The sequence below is a fragment of the Capricornis sumatraensis genome, chromosome 13 (assembly GCF_032405125.1).
Source record: "Capricornis sumatraensis isolate serow.1 chromosome 13, serow.2, whole genome shotgun sequence".
NCBI lineage: Eukaryota > Metazoa > Chordata > Mammalia > Artiodactyla > Bovidae > Capricornis > Capricornis sumatraensis.
Genome location: NC_091081.1, coordinates 55,272,433 through 55,289,316, shown reverse-complemented (window position 1 = coordinate 55,289,316; position 16,884 = coordinate 55,272,433). Strand labels below are relative to the sequence as shown.

The following is a 16,884-nucleotide window of genomic DNA, read 5'->3' as shown; positions in this document are numbered from 1 at the left end:
TAGTGTTTATAGATATTAACTATTTCTTTTCATAGATGATAGAATCACAAAAGGGAGATAAATATTATACAAGGCCACTCTCATTTGAGAATCAGTCTGAAAATGAATAAATGATAACATAAAAGAGTGATATTTACTTTAAAACTTCTTTTCTTTTTTTTTTTTCGGGGGAGGGGGGTTGGATATTGTGATTTGGCATGCCTGTGAACCAGTTATTCAGACGGAATCTGAACCACCGGGGGAACCTAACTCTGGGTTTACTCAATAAAAACTGAAAAACTATATGTCTTCTTTTTTCCTTTCCTGAAGAAATAATGAGAGTGAAATCCTTTTCCCTAACTCTGAAGTGCACTTAGCTATGTTTGCACTCCTCCTTGCTCAGGAAGGAGTTAGGTTAGTAGCATCTATGATTTCAAAGTATCATTAGCCTTTGATTTGAGGCAAAGATGCTGAAAAATCAGGCTCCACTCCCCAGTCAAACAGCACTTGTAATCTGGATTATACATTGTATAACATCAATAACTGTGTTTTTGTTATTACACTCTACAAGTGTTTTAATTCCCAATAAATACACTGTTTCTATATAAAGAAGGCTAATCACTAGAGACTGTAAAGTACAAAGAATCAAGCATCTCCTTTGGTACAAGCACATATGAAGATAGCATTTTATCACCTGAAAGAGTAAAAAAATATTAAAAATTATAATGCTTATTACTTAATAATTTAAAGTACGATATTTAGTTCTCCCACATTTTCTAAGTAAATCCATATTTAACTCAATATAGTTTAAGACAATATACAAAAGACATGAAGAAATATTCTTGATAAACTAGATAAATATTTTAATTTTCTGGTAATGTTTAACTAACTAGAATCTTAAGTAATAAAAGACCAGTATTTCCCAAATTTGAATGCATTCAAGTTGATCCCATTTAGTATTCTCTTCTAACAGGCCTGCTAATTAGAGGGCTCCTTGACCTCTGGGTTCCATGGAATTTCAACAACTATGAGGATATAATTTCCCAAGTATAACTGCATTTTCAATTATACTAAAGGATTAAAAAGTACTTGGCATCCCTATGCCAAATACCATGCAGGCTTTGAGAATTCTTAATTTCCTCTTAACGGATGAAATTTGAATAAGATAAGCTCCAGTGAGGAGCTGGGAGTCTTGTATTCCAGTTCTAGAGCCGTAGGCATTCAATTCCCGGGGCCAGTCTACGAAGGGAGGAGGGCAGACTGCATCACTATGAGGGCCCCTTCCTGCTCTAGCAGCTATGAGTCCAGGATACCTTTAGAGTGTGAAGAAATAAATGCAATAATCAAAGTGAGAAAGGAGATCTTACTGTTCTTGGAAGGATCTTTTACCACAGCATTTGTTTTGGCTACGCTGTCTGCTAGCTGATTGTAATTTTTCTTCAGGCCATCAAGGTTCTGGTGAAGATCTTTAATCTGCGCCAGTACATCTTTAGCTGTGTCGTTGGCTTGCCCTGCTTTGTCTTTAACGGCTTGCAGTTTAGCAGCTGTGTCTGTAAGCAGAAGACGGTATGAGAAACAAAACAAAGGGTCTGGAGTTAGTGGCTTAATCCATGCTTGTCAAAGAGGCTGCGCCCGGCTGACCGCAGGGACTCAGGCACGAGGGAAAGGCTGAACTTTGTCTCATTCAGCCACAGCAAATGAAGTACATTTTCAGTGAAATTGAATTTTCTCAGGGACCTTCGTTATGAATACCTGATTAGCCCTTAAAATAGCAACGTGATGATTCTAAAAGTTCATTGTGGAAGGCGATATTGTGATTTGCTGCTGAACATATTAAAGAGAGAAGTTTATCCATCTGAATCGTATAGCTTCATCGAAAGTAGTTTTAACATTTAATCTGCACTTCCAGGGTTGGGGGGAGGGAACGAATGTATTTCAATTTTGATAGAGAGAGACTTTTTCAGATATATTAGACCATGTGTTTGTGTAAACAATTTATATTTGTTATCAGCATTGGATATTTTCTATGAACATATTTACCACTGAAGAAGTGACATGAAAATCAGTAAAGTCACTTGGGCTTTTTAATGTTAAAAAGTGAAAAAAATCATTAAGGTTTTAATAGCTCCTGTTTGGTATAGATGTGTTTCCTTCACCATAATTTTTACAAAAAATGTACATTGTACATATATTTATGTGCCTACTAATATGTCGTAGATTAGGGGTTAGGATCACAGCCCCTGAAGTTAAACTGTGAGGTTGGAATCTTCTGTCTCTTTTAACAATGGTCCTCAGTGTCCCATCTAAGTGTGTCTGTTGTAAAGCGGAGATAATAATGCTGTTCACCTTGTTGGATTAGTATGAGGGTAACATACACTTAACATAAACATGCTGAATAAGCCTTGCTTAATAAATGTTGGCAACTCTTGCTACTGTTGTATCATGCTATTAAAATATAAAAATAGTATCCCTCCAAAAATAGTGCTTTCAGTAACTAATAACAAATATTAACTCCAAGTAACAGGTAATGCATAAAAAGATATTATAGACATGGTTCAATTTTAACATCTGAATGTTTTTGCCAAGAAAAATGTGTGGAATGGCAGCTGGTTCTCACCTATTACTGTAGGTACTGTGTATGTGCTAAATCGCTTCAGTTGTGCCCAGCTCTTTGTGGCCCCATGGACTCTAGCCCGTCAGGCTCCTCTGTCCGTGGGATTCTCCAGGCAAGAATACTGGAGTGGGTTGCCATGCCCTCCTCCAGGGGATCTTCCTGACCCAGGGGTCAAATCTGAATTTTTTATGTCTCCTGCATTGGCAGGTGGGTTCTTTACCACAAGGCCACCTGGGAAGCCCTGTAGATACTGTAATAAACTGCAATTTTGTGGTAGTAAATCAACATTTTAGAGGATAGTGTCTGTATGATTTTATTCTTTCCCACCAATGTAAGATTTCCTGGGCTGAAATGTGGAAGAACAATATAATAACAAGATGTCTATTACTTTCTTTTTTGTAATTTATTCCTACAAATGTCAGTTAACAAATGATAAACATTATGGTGAAAACTGTTTCTTAGTTTCTCATTCTTACAAAGAATTCATAAGTATGAAAACCATTATCTAATAGCCTGACAATGGTACAAATATAGTGCTAGGAAATACAGGCAGAAGTTGGAACATTTTTTAAAAGTTTATTTCCATTAGGATAGTTTGCAATGTCTGGAATTCTTACCATTTGGAATAGCTGCTAGCTTTTCCAAAGTGTCATTCAAAGCTCTCAGGAGATCCCTGTTTCTGATATTGGCATTGTCTAATCTGGCTGTCAAGCCATTCAGTTGGTCATCATTTTCTGTGAACAGAAAACAAAAAGGGATGAAACAATTTTAATCATCTGTGAACTTACAGATGGATATAAAAATTCAGGTTCTTTTATTTTATAAAATTAATTTTTATTGGAGCATAGTTTCTTTACAATGTTGTATTAGTTTCTGTAGTACGGCAAAGTAAATCAGTTATATGTTCATATATATCCCCTATTTTTTGGATTTCTTTCCCATTTAGATCACTGCAGAGTGTTGAGTAGAGTTCATTGTGCTATACAGTAGATTCTCACTAATTATCTAATTTATACATAGTAGTATATATATGTCTCCCAATTCATCCCATTCCTGCTTCCTCTCTTGGTATCCATACATCTGTTATTCTTGTCTGGGTCTCTATTTTTGCCTTGCAAATGAGTTCATTTCATGGATTCATCAAAATGAGTGCATCATTTTTCTAGATTTCACATAAAAGCAATACTATACAATTTCAGGCTATTTTATTGCTGTTTTTTTTTTTTTTTTTCTTTACTACATGAGTTCCCAATCCTGAACCCTCCTCCCACCTCCCACCCCATATCATCTCTCTGGATCATCCCCGTGCACTAGCCCCAAGCATCCTGTATTTCAGGTTATTTTAATATAAAATTATTTAATAATAAGAAAATTGATTTATTTTAACTTATTGGCATCTGTATACAAATATATTTCAGATCAGATTAAAAAATATATATTTATATGTCCATGTGACACACAAATATATTCAACAATTATATTTTCTCTGGTATCTAATCTTTATTTGACTTAATTTGATGGTTTTCTATGGAGAAAAACTTTGAAAGATTTGGTCTTTTATTGCATTTATAATGATACCCTCTTGATATCACTCAAATTAATATCATTATTTTTAAAACTTTATTATCAAATGGACACTGAATTAGCTTTTAAAAATCTCAAATAGATATGTCTATCAAGCAGAATCTCCCAACTTTACTAAACAGCACTTAGTAATATTTGAAAAAAATAAAAATCAAAGGAATGAAAAAATAGCCTCTGGCACATTTTTGTTTTTTTTTATAGAGAAAATAAAATTTTACAAATTACTTTAATTAGGCTTTATATAGGTTTTTTTCTTGCTACTTTAGCATACTTTCTTTAACATTAAAATATATCATTTACTGTGGAAGTGTCAATCACTCAGTTGTGTCTGACTCTTTGCAACCTGATGAACTGTAGCCTGCCAGACTTCTCTGTCCATGGAATTCTCCAGCAAGAATACTGCAGTGAGTTGCCATTCTCTTTTCCAGGGTATCTTCCTGACCCAGGGATCGAACTTGGGTCTCGTCCACTGCAGGCATAGTCTTTACCATCTCATACACAGGGGATGTCAGACAATGTAATATTACTAGTATAAATTGTCCAGCTTCTCTCCACTAATTTTTTAACAGGTTCAAATGTTGTTAAGTTTGTATATAATATTGTATTTTATAGCAGATAAAAACCAGGAGTGACACAAGAAAGATAACGATGGTGTGAAGAATGATGTACTAACCAATGTACTTGCATTTTATACCTGGTTGTGCTGGTTAGTTTGTTTTCTCTGTGCAAATATTTTTGTTTTTTCATTTAAAGAAGTTAAAGAAAAAAAGTAACTTGAAAATGCTGAAGACCATTATCTACCAACACCGACTGTCGCTCTCATCACTTTCCTGGTACCCAGAGTGGGCAGACCAGGAGAGACTACATCTCACTGAACAGAGCGGAGCAGTTTTGATTGGATTGTGTGTCTACCCATTGCAGAGGTGGTGCATCTGGCTTCTTGGAAGAACGAAACAAGCCACTGGCAGCTTAGGGGACAATCTTTGTTTTTATTGGTTTCATCTGGGAAGACTAGAAAAGGGAAGGGAAGATAGATGGAAGATTCTTAACTATCAGTGTTCTGGATGTGATAAAGAGTACTGAACATATTAATTAATGATCCATTCCATTTCATATTGGGGTTTTATAGGCAGACGAATTACCCCACTGTTATACCACAGTAATAGAAGCACATAATATTATTGGAGGCATCTGCTTTTAGGTTCCAAGCCAAAGACCTAACATCATAGAAAAATAAAGCATAAAATATTCCAGAAAAACATGGCTCTAAAACATCAACATGTTCATTTCAGTCACTAAGATATTATTTTCAATGCTAGTCCTTCAAAATATACTTTCCAAGTAATTAGATTTTCTCCTCTGTCAATCACAATTTATCTTTCTTTTAATACTTCTGTTATTTTCACTGTACTAAAATAAAATCTTTGAATAGGTTATGAAAGAATACTTTTTGAAATAAAGACAATCTCACTATGACTGTGATATCTATACAAATTCCCTGTGAATAGTTAAAGGCTGTTCTTTTGATATTAATTTAGAAGTCTTCATCAATTAAGGAAATGGAACAGTACAAATTTCATTTCTTAGTTTCTTGATTGGATTTGACTTTTTAAACAATGAAACATTTAAAATGTGCTGGCAAGCAAGATATTCGTGTATAACTGAGAAAACCATTAATTTAAAGGGCATCACTTGGTTTATACTATTCTATGAATTCTGATAACAAATACTGGCTGAACAATCAGGCCAATTATTCAGAACAAAGACTGATTTGAGGAACATTGTTACTGCCATTCCGCAAGTTTCAAAGCACTAATTTTGTTCCTCTGCTTTCTGTACTAGAAAGTCAAAATGGGAATATTCTGAGCCTATTCTGATTTCTTTGTTTCAGGATTTGACTCTATTCTCTTCTTAATTTATCCTTTCTTATACCCTGATCATTTTTCTCTGAAGTACCTTTTGGAATTTCTCAAACCAAGTCTAAACACTTTATCACTTTGTCAGTCTAATTCTTCAGAAAAACAGAAGTTGTATGCAGAAAACAATTGCAGATTTTAAAATGGAAGACTTATAAAATGTTAGCCATGCAAACCTAGGAAAATAAATGATCCAAGGCTGTCTTTAAAGGGAGATACCCGAGGCAGAGGTTTCTATAATTAAAATGAAGGAAAGAACCCATGTGGTTCAGTTTGAATGGTAACATGGGCAAACAGAGAATTATTGGTAGTTAAGATAAATCCAATCCAACTCATAATTTTTGATAAACAAGAAAAGGAGCCAAATTGTAATCCACAGTGCAACCTTGCACACCTTTCTCTCCTTATTTCCTCACTTTTCATACCCATTAGCTATAGCTAAGTCACCTATGCTCTCTCCAGATACCACACCCACTGAACCTCAAAGGCTACATATACAAGCTCTAATTTTAGCTCTCCCTTTCTCATGCACTCCCCACACATTAGAAGACAAATGTCCAGGAATGAGTTTGGTAGAGACAGAGCTCATAAACTGAGGGAAAAGAAGCAGAGCAGCCAGGCTGGACTGTGAACACGCCTGACAATATCAGTTCCCTTCATTGTGTAACCCTGAGTGAGGTAGATGTATTCAGAATGAAAGTCACTAGACACATTTGCTAGTCACTTCCATTAATAATAGTACTAATTTACTCATGTTGACCATGTTCCTGTTACTGTGTTAAACGTATTAGCGTTTAGCTTACTTGGAACTGGTAATATTGAACTATGTAATAGTTCAAAATAAAGCTATTACAAGTATTTCTTTGATCACTGATGATGCATTCTTTTACATATTCTAGCCATTAGAGAAAGTAGTATAGTGCAATGAAATAATTATAGGACTTAGAGTTGGAAGATGTGGGTTCAAATGTCATTTCTATCCATTTTTACATGTGTAAAATGAAGATAACTTCATATGACTGATACGAGAAATCAGTTGAAGGATGTATGAGAAAGCATTGGATATTTTATGCAGTTATTAAAAGGTAACAAAAAAATCACATTGGTTTGGTAATTCACATTGGGTTGAGAATTGCTTTGGTATTTTTGCCAGTTTTCAGTAATGTTATTTATGATTTACTTTCTTCTGTGATCCCTGGGTTGGGAAGATACCGTGGAGAAGGAAATGGCAATCCACTCCAGTACTATTGCCTGGAAAATCCCATGAACAGAGGAGCCTGGTAGGCTACAGTCCATGGGATCACAAAGAGTTGGACATGACTGAGCAACTTCACATTCTTCTGTGTTTAAAGTGGATCATCTAGAATCTAAAGTTTTTAGTTTCCTTTTATATGTTCTTAATATATAGCCCCCATTATCAACTAAATAAAGAATGATTTTATATATTTTAATGGGAATGTTCTATTTTGACTATTCAAACATATCTAATTAAGTTCCTCAAATGCAATTTTTAACTTTTTTCTCACATAAAAGTGAAAGTCACTCAGTTGTTTCTGACTCTTTGTGACCCCATGGACTATACAGTCCATGGAATTCTCCAGGCCAGAATACTAGAGTGGCTAACAAAGCACAAATAAATACCTTGAGAGAGAATCTCTCATTCATAAGGGTGAAGTTTGTAGAATTGCTTTTAATATTGAAGGGGTCTAGTTAAATGGAACTACTGCAAATTACCATATAGATAACATTTTGCAAATAAAATTTTCATTATCATGAAATTTGTCTTATGAGCTACTACTTAAACTCAGTATCACTTTTGATTTGCTTCTTAATCAAAAAATGGAGGAATGACTTCTCTTTTAAGATTTTTTTATACAAATATTTTACAAAGTAACCATCATGTTTCATCTTTTGTTGTAGAGGCTCCTTCTGAATTGTTGCTGTTTAGTCACCCAGTTTTGTCTGACCCTTTGAAACTCCATGGACTGCAGCACACCAGGCCTCTCTGTCCCTTACCATCTCCTGCAGTTTGTCCAAATTCACGTCCATTGTGTTGGTGATGCCATGCAGCTATCTCATCCTCTGATGCCCTCTTCTCCTTTGGCCTTCAATCTTTCCCAGCATCAGAGATTTTTCCAATGAGTCAGCTGTTCACATCAGATGACCAAAATACTGGAGTTTCAGCTTCAGCATCAGTTCTTCCAATGATTATTCAGGGTTGATTACCCTTAAGATTGACTGATTTGATCTCCTTGCTGTACAAGGGACTCTCAGGAATCTTCTCCAGCACCACAATTCAAAGGCATCAGTTCTTCGGCACTCTGCCTTTTTTATGGTACAGCTCTCACAACAGTAAGTGACCACTAGGAAGACCATAATCTTGACTATATGGACCTTTGTAGGCAGAGTAATGTCTTTGCTTTTCAACACACTGTCTAGGTTTGTCATAACTTTCCTGCCAAGAAGCAAATGTCTTTTGATTTCATGGTTGCAGTCACCATCCACAGTGATTTTAGAGCCCAAGAAGAGGAAATTTGTCACTATTTCCATCTTTTCCCCCTCTATTTGCCATGTAGTACAGTGGTCATGTATGGATGTGAGAGTTGGACTGTGAAGAAAGCTGAGCGCCAAAGAATTGATGCTTTTGAACTGTGGTGTTGGAGAAGACTCTTGAGAGTCTCTTGGGTTGGAAGGAGATCCAACCAGTCCATTCTGAAGAAGATCAGCCCTGGGTGTTCTTTGGAAGGAATGATGCTAAAGCTGAAACTCCAGTACTTTGGCCACCTCATGAGAAGAGTTGACTCATTGGAAAAGACTCTGATGCTGGAAGGGATTGGGGGCAGGAGGAGAAGGGGACGATAGAGGATGAGATGGCTGGATGGCATCACTGACTCAATGGATGTGAGTCTGAGTGAACTCTGGGAGTTGGTGATGGACAGGGAGGCCTGGTGTGCTGCAACTCATGGGGTTGCAAAGAGTGAAACACAAGCGACTGAACTGAACTGAACTGAATGGGGCCAGATGTCATGATTTTTATTTTTTTAATATTTAGTTTTTAGCTGGCTCTTTCACTCTCCTCCTTCACCCTCATCGAGAGACTCTTTAGTTCCTCTTTGCTTTCTGCCATTAGAGTGGTATCTGCATATCTGAAGTTGTTGATGTTTCTCCTGCCTATCTTGATTCCAGTTTATAACTCATTCAGCCCAGCATTCCTTCTGAATTAGAGAGCAGGTTAACTTCTGCAGTGCTTTATCCACAGTTCTGAAGCAGAGCATTTGGAAGAGGTAAGGGATCTGTATGAGGTGAAAACCTTGATTTTGACCTTTCTGGTAATGAGAGATTCCTGCAATGCTCATCCATTCACTCATTTATCAAACCTTTGTTAGGGGCACGAATGTTAATGTGTCACCTCTACACCATGGCAAAAGGCCAGCGTTTTTATCCAGCAGTGCTTAAAAACATCATCTCTGGAACCACATTAACTTGGGCTAGTTAAAGTGTTGGCTCTACTATATGTATGCAGTATATTCAAATAGAATTTCTTTGACTTAAATGATTCTGTTGCAGCTTCCCTGGTGGCTCAGATGGTAAAGAATCTGCCTGCAATGCAGGAGACCTGGGTTCGATATCTGAGTCAAGAAGATTCCCCTGGAGAAGGGAATGGCTACCCACTCCAGTATTCTTGTCTAGATAATCCCATGGCGGGGTACAGTCCGTGGAGTTGCAAAGAGTGGACATGACTGAGCAACTAACGCTTTCAATTACATACAAAAATGGTTAATTTACTACATTTTATAATATGTGATTACTCTATGCATGCGAACTCAGTCGCTTAGTCATGTTCAGCTCTTTGTGAACGCATGGACTTGTAGCCCACCAGAATCCTCTGTTCATAGAATTTCCCAGGCAAGAATACTGGAGTGGGTTGCCATTTCCTTCCTGACCCAGGGATCAAACCTGCGTCTCCTATGTCTCCTGCATTGGCAGTTGGAGTCTTTACCACTGAGCCACCTGGGAAGCCCTTGATTACTCTATACAATTTATTAATTTTATTATATTATATTATCTTTTTACCTTTGAATGTTTTAAGAACATAACAGGAAAAATTTATCTCAAGTCACTTGACTGTAATTTTTCATCCAGGTACATGAATCTGCCCCCAAGTCAAGCCCACCGCTGAGTGCAGGATCCCAACACTCGTACTGAAGGAAGAACAGCTGAGTAAGGGAGAAAGCTGGGTGAAATCCAGAATCTCATTCTTGTCACTGGCCTCCTTTCAATTGATTTGATGAGGTTGCTCCACCCAATCTTTTCATGCTGGGGCACACCTAGCCCTCTTCCATTACATTTTTCCTATTCTTACCTTTTCCCAGTAGCTGTCACAAGTTTGGGATGTGTCCTATCTCTGATTTCCTCTTTTGCCCAGACATATCCCTTACATGTACCATGAAAGATCAGTAAATAGGGCCTGTGTTTATAGGAAGGCATGTTCCCGGGAAACTTTGTCCTGATTAAAAAGTGCCAAATCCGTTCTTGTTTGCCTTGGGCACAGTGCTTGCTAGGCCCTCAATAGCCATTTGCTTGCAACTGAACATGTTCTTCCTCCCAATACCAGATTATAGCTGAAGCCTGAGGAGAGGAGAGAAGGGGGATTTGTCTGGTGGCATGTCTGCTGGGCTTCCCTGGTGGCTCAGATGTTAAAGTGTCTGCCTGAAATGTGGAAGACCTGGGTTCAATCCCTGGGTTGGGAAGATCCCCTGGAGAAGGAAATGGCAGCCCACTCCAGTACTCTTGCCTCAAAAATCCCATGGACGGAGGAGCCTGGTAGGCTACAGTCCATGGGGCTGCAGAGTCGGACACCACTGAGTGACTTCACTTTCACTATCATCTCCAAAGTCTTAAGATATCAGATAGAGTACAGTCCTCTCTTCAGCTAGTTGAATGAGAAACCAAAATAACCAGACATCAAACACTCCATGTGGTTCCTCTAGGACAAGCTCCAAAGCCTGAGTATGGGTTTGCAGGCTCCTTTTGTTTTGGCCAGCAAGGTATTCTAAAACAAATGTAATTTAAATACCTTTAAGTAAGACAAGTACTCTCTGGTTCTAATAGTTTCTGTCCTTCCGTGTTTGGCCCTTATTTTGCCACTTCTCATTTAAACTCTGAAACCGAGTTCAACTCTATTTTAATTTCTCTATTTTCTCTATTCACACACTGAAGGAGGAACTAAAACTCTGCATGAGGAATTAGCAATTCATAAAGGAAAAGATTAGCTTGTTCTCAGACTACAATAGGCTAGGGGATCCAGGGTTGGCTTTATCCATTTAATCCAAAATTATTTCTTTGTCAATGGAATGGTTTGTTTGTCTTTCACTTGCATACTTTTGGGATTCTGGCAAATGGCTGTATGCAAATTATGCAAATATATATATATATACAATATAATATAAATATCATAATATATATTATGTGTGTGTGTGTGTTAGTTGCTCAGTCATGTCTGACTCTTTGTGACCCCATGGACTATTTATAGCCCGCCAGGCTCCTTTGTCCATGGGATTTTCCAGGCAAGACTACTGGAGTGGGTTGCCATTTCCTTCTCCAAATATATATAATATATATATATATATACACATATATATACACACACACATACATACTGGTACTTCTCTGCTAGCTCAGTCAGTAAAGAATCTGTCTGCAGTGCAGGAGACCCTGGTTTGATCCCTAGGCTGGGAAGATCCCTTGGAGAAGGAAATGGCAGTCCAATCTAGCATTCTTGCCTGGAGAATCTCATGGTCAGAAGAGCCTGGTGGGCTACAGTCCGTGGGTTGCAAGAGTTGTATATGACTTAGTGACTAAAACACTATATATATTTACATATATATGTATAGGTATGATATTTTGGCTGTCCTATGTGGCTTGTGGGATTTGGTTGCCTGACCAGTTATTGAATCCCTACTCTTGGCAGTGAAAGCATGGAGTCCTTACCACTGGACTGCCAGGGAATTCCCAACAGGAGTCTGTTTTTAATAATATAAAAATACTTTTATTTACTTATTATTGGGAGAGAGGAATAGCTACTTTATTCAGAAAGCCAGCAGACTGAGAAGATTAGTGTCCTGCAAATTTTAATTCCTAAATCATACTTCAGTTTAATGTCACTATAATATTCCTGTTTATTCTGTTTGTATCTAATTTGAAATAATAACACAGACTCTTAACAGGTTAGTAATTGCAAGTGTGTTATATTCATGATCGCAAAACCATTTTGATACACTTGTCTGGTCTTAATGACTCAGCGTCTGGAGGCTCATGGTACAGAAGGAAAATATGGATTAATTTTATTAAAATTAATTTTGTGGGTAATTCTGGCATTGTTCTGTGTTTTTGACAATATCATATGTCATACGGTTCATTGATTCCATATCCTTGGGCTTGGGCATAGATCTTCTTATTCAATGTGCATGTCATTCATTTTACAGAGATGTTATCTATTTGTTCCTAAGTAATTAAATAATTTCACTTATTTTGAGCAAAGTTGAAAAGTAGGGTTAAATGAAGAGGCAAATAAAATTAAAAAGTTACTCTATATACGATAAGATATATAATTATAGAATTTTAGTATTTTCACACTTCTAATATATCATCCTCAACTTCAATTCTTGCTCTGTACACATTCCATGAGAGCCTCACTTGGCTATTTTTTTTTTTTTTTTTTTTTGTGGACGAAATCCTTTATCAATCTGCAATGTAGTATTAATTCACCCAGTGGCATCAATTTATCTTCTAGCTTTTTTGGTCATCAATTTGTATCAAGCCCCATATCCATCAACAAAACAATTTTTATCTCCATGGATATTCAATCAATTTGATACAGACTGGTCTCAAATGGCAAATGCGCACAAGGGCAAATTTACTTTTAATAAATGTATACTCAAAACTTAAAGGCAAAACAAACTGCTCCTGGCAAGTTCAGGTTCTCTGAAGGCAAGAACAGCATAAAGATGGCAGGGAGCAGCTCCAAGTTATTCATGACTAAAGCTCATGGACTAACTGTATTGTACTGACTAGAACCAAGCAACACATTAGAAGTATGGAGGGCATACTGCCTCACCATTTTTATTCCTTCTAACTCCAGGCACCATAGAGAGAGAAATGACTAAATCTCTATTTTAATAGCTGCTGTCAAGTATTTTGCTCTGTACGGCCTATTTCAGCAGTTCCTGGTGGTAATATATGGCATTTTGCTGATTAAGAGCCATTTTATACCTTGTGTAATTGGCCACAAATCAGGGGAATGTCATAATGTAGCAGGAAAACATTCCCATCTCCGTCAGAGCCTTGGCTTGGATTTCTGGAGGAATTATTACTTGAGTAGTTTGTGGGTTTTCATTACTTTAAATAATGTACTACCTGAAGTACAAAAAAGGGCATCTAAACTAATGAACCTTTCTGTCACCTAAGCCTGGCTACCATACCTGTCCTTAGATTTCTTTTTCAGGCATTCACCTCAGGTGTGAAATTCAAAAGGGCCCCCCAAAACTCAGTGTTCAAGATAAAATGTTTTTATGCAGTATTTTTTTAAATCACATTTAATTCAAAAAAGATCAATATGAGCAAAATATTAAAAATTTTAAATAGAAACAGAACCTAACTCTGCACTTGCATGGCTGAACCTGTCTCACCTCACCCTGATCTCAGCTCTGGGCAAGAGCACTGGAGGGAAAGGCATGATGACCAGGTAATGATATAACCCAACTTGCCAAATTAGGAAAACAGGATTCACTCTACAGCTATTTTTCAGGTTGTAATAAATAGAATTTCCTGCATCGGATTATACGTATAAGGGGTCATATTTTACCTATGATACACCATCCAAGCATTTACTGTCAGAGTGCTATCTATCAGGGAGACAAAACATGTAATTCCATACCAGCCTATTTTGGAAATAAAAGACTATTCATTGAGAGCACTGGCAAATATAAATGATAAAAATCTCTTTTCTTTCTAATGTTAGTAAAGACCAACATTATTCCTTTATTTTAAAAATATGCTTATTTCCTGAGTTGAGATAGTCACTGTGATACTATACACCAAAATACAAAGCTAAAAAGAAGATCCTGCTACTGTCCTCTAGAAAATGGATGCTAAGTCTATGGCTGTGATGATTTGATGAGTCTATGAGAAAGGGGTGCACAGAGAGGAGACATGTAATTCAGATGGGGTGCCAGGCCTCCTGGAGATGACAACATTTGGACTAAATCTTGAGGGTCTAGTAGAAGGTAGTTGGTTGGAAAAAAGGGACGGTGAGGAGTTCCAAAGAGAAGAATGAACGGAGAACATGAATATATCAGTAAGGTTGGGGAGCTGGATGCAAGCCAGAAAGGGGAAAGAATGAGACCGAAGACAGAAACAGGAGGCAATTACATGAGAAGAGGAGATATTTGAATGAAATAATAAATATAATAACTTATCTAGAGTGTGGGCTGTATTGAATTTTTAATGCAAAATCCATACGATAATCAAGGCAGATATTTCATGCACTTTGATCTTTGAATTAGGAATAAAATACACAAAAATGTATTTAAGAGGCAAAAACTTTTTGAGATATGAAAGTGAAGTTGCTCAGTCGTGTCTGACTCTTTGCGACCCCATGGACTACTGTAGCCTACCAGGCTCCTCTGTCCATGGGATTTTCCAGGCAATAGTACTGGAGTGGATTGCCATTTCCTTCTCCAGGAAGATGGATTGCCATCTTCCTGACCCAGGGATTGAACCTGGGTCTCCAGCATTTGTAGACAGGTGCTTTACTGTCTGAGCCACCATGTGCCTCACTAAATTGAAAGCTGCATCTGCCTTATTCATTTGTGAGCATAATTTCTAAAGTCAAAAAAGGTGGCATTTGATGGTCTTTAAAATTTACCATACTTTAAAAATTAAAAGTTCCTATACTTAATATCGGAGGAGGCAATTGCACCCCACTCCAGTACTCTTGCCTGGAAAATCCCATGGACAGAGGAGCCTGGTAGGCTACAGTAGTCCACGGGGTCACGAAGAGTCAGACACAACTGAGCGACTTCACTTTCACTTTTATGCATTGGAGAAGGAAATGGCAACCCACTCCAGTGTTCTTGCCTGGAGAATCCCAGGGACAGGGGAGCCTGGTGGGCTGCCGTCTACGGGGTCGCACAGAGTCGGACACGACTGAAGCGACTTAGCAGCAGCATACTTAAGATACAGATGAAATGATGTTGCAGAAATTAGGTTTAAAAATTCTGAAGTAATGCTCAGTACAAAATGACATGTGAAGGCAAAATATAGTAAAACTGATAAGATCGTTTACTTACAGTAAATCTAGATAGTAGAAATAATCATAACAACCACGGTGCAACAATTACATTTTTCCAATAATCTGATAGAATATCCTACCAATTACAACTACAATTACACTGAAAATAATAATAAAAAGAGATCACACTAACCTTTTACATCATTTGCTAACTTCTTGGCTTCATTAAGAATCCCAAAGCTTTTCTGAAGAGAACCTTTGGCACCTTCCTTTAATGAACCCTGAGGACCTGTTGCCTGTGGGCAGAAAAAGAAGTGTCACATTTCTAAAACCAAAGAACGAAGAAGTAGAGCTATCTTGCAGGCAGTTGGTACACCGTTTACCTTTAGGAAACCATTCTGAACTACGTATGCAGAATAATACATTATCAGCACGTATTTGTGATTAAAGTGAGGAGATGAGAAGAAAGTCTAAAAGAGAACCCTTGGGAATCCCAACATTTATTTAAAGGCAGGTACAGAAAGTGGGGCTAGCAGGGTGATTGAGATACCAGAAAGGACAAAGAGAACCTAGGAGAGCACGATATCATGGAAATCAAGACTTACAGAAGTGGCTCAGAGTGTGATGACTGGCAGTGTTGCAACATTGTAACTGGTCAGTACTATCAAGTGCTGTCAAATGGTCAAGCAAATTAAGAATTAAGCACATCCTTGACTTTATCCCTAAGCACATTTCATTCAAGCTGTGGGGTAAGTGGAGGAAGCATTTCCTGTCCCCTAGGTACTGAAATGAGGAAGAACAGTGTTCCTTTTCTGAAGGCATCTCCAAGTCTTAGGGCAAAATAAAACCTTCTAAATGACAGTCTCTGAGCCACAATCATCTCCTAGCAAAGATGGATTTGTTGAGGCTTGAACTAAGAGAGCTGACACAAAGATAATAGAGTGATATGGGAAAAGGATTGCTTAAAATAAATGTTTAGTTATCCATCTTAATAATGTTTGCACTTCAAGAATCATTACATACCAAAAGATAAATCAAATAGGATCTTACAAATTTAGATCTTGTAAATTCTAAATTGGAAGAGTATTTCAAAGTGTAAGAAAAGCTAGAGAATGCTAAATACTTACTGTTGAAGTTATAAATCTGAATTCAGGTTAGCCTAGACATAATACTATTCAACTACATTTCCAGTGCTTTAATAGCATTTTTTATCATACTATTCAAACATTAAACTAGGAGAGATTACAGATTGCTACTGTTGTGGTATAATTTATTTTAAGGTGTTATTCCAACAGCTTTCACTTAAATAATCTATTGCTTGTAAAACAGATTGATTAAATAATACTATGATATCTACAAAAGGATATATTGGAAACATCTACATAAATAAAAAGAATCTGTGCATTTATATCTAGCCTTTGCAAAAAGAGCTGCCTGACAACTCTGACAAATTATGCTATGGGAAATGGACACTTTCTTCAATTGAGAATACAGAAATG

The 16,884-nt window shown here is 37.2% G+C and overlaps 1 protein-coding gene across 1 annotated transcript in view; it reads right to left on the bottom strand.

Moving 5' to 3' along the window:
• LAMA2 (laminin subunit alpha 2) overlaps window positions 1–16,884 on the bottom strand; it is a 674,179-nt gene that overhangs the window by 89,635 nt on the left and 567,660 nt on the right. Inside the window, exons 41-43 of the mRNA XM_068984950.1 lie at window positions 15,579–15,681; window positions 3,211–3,327; window positions 1,347–1,529 (exon numbers count right to left, since the gene is read on the bottom strand). Of these exons, the coding sequence (XP_068841051.1) occupies window positions 1,347–1,529; window positions 3,211–3,327; window positions 15,579–15,681 (403 nt within the window). The remainder of the gene's footprint in view (window positions 1–1,346; window positions 1,530–3,210; window positions 3,328–15,578; window positions 15,682–16,884) is intronic.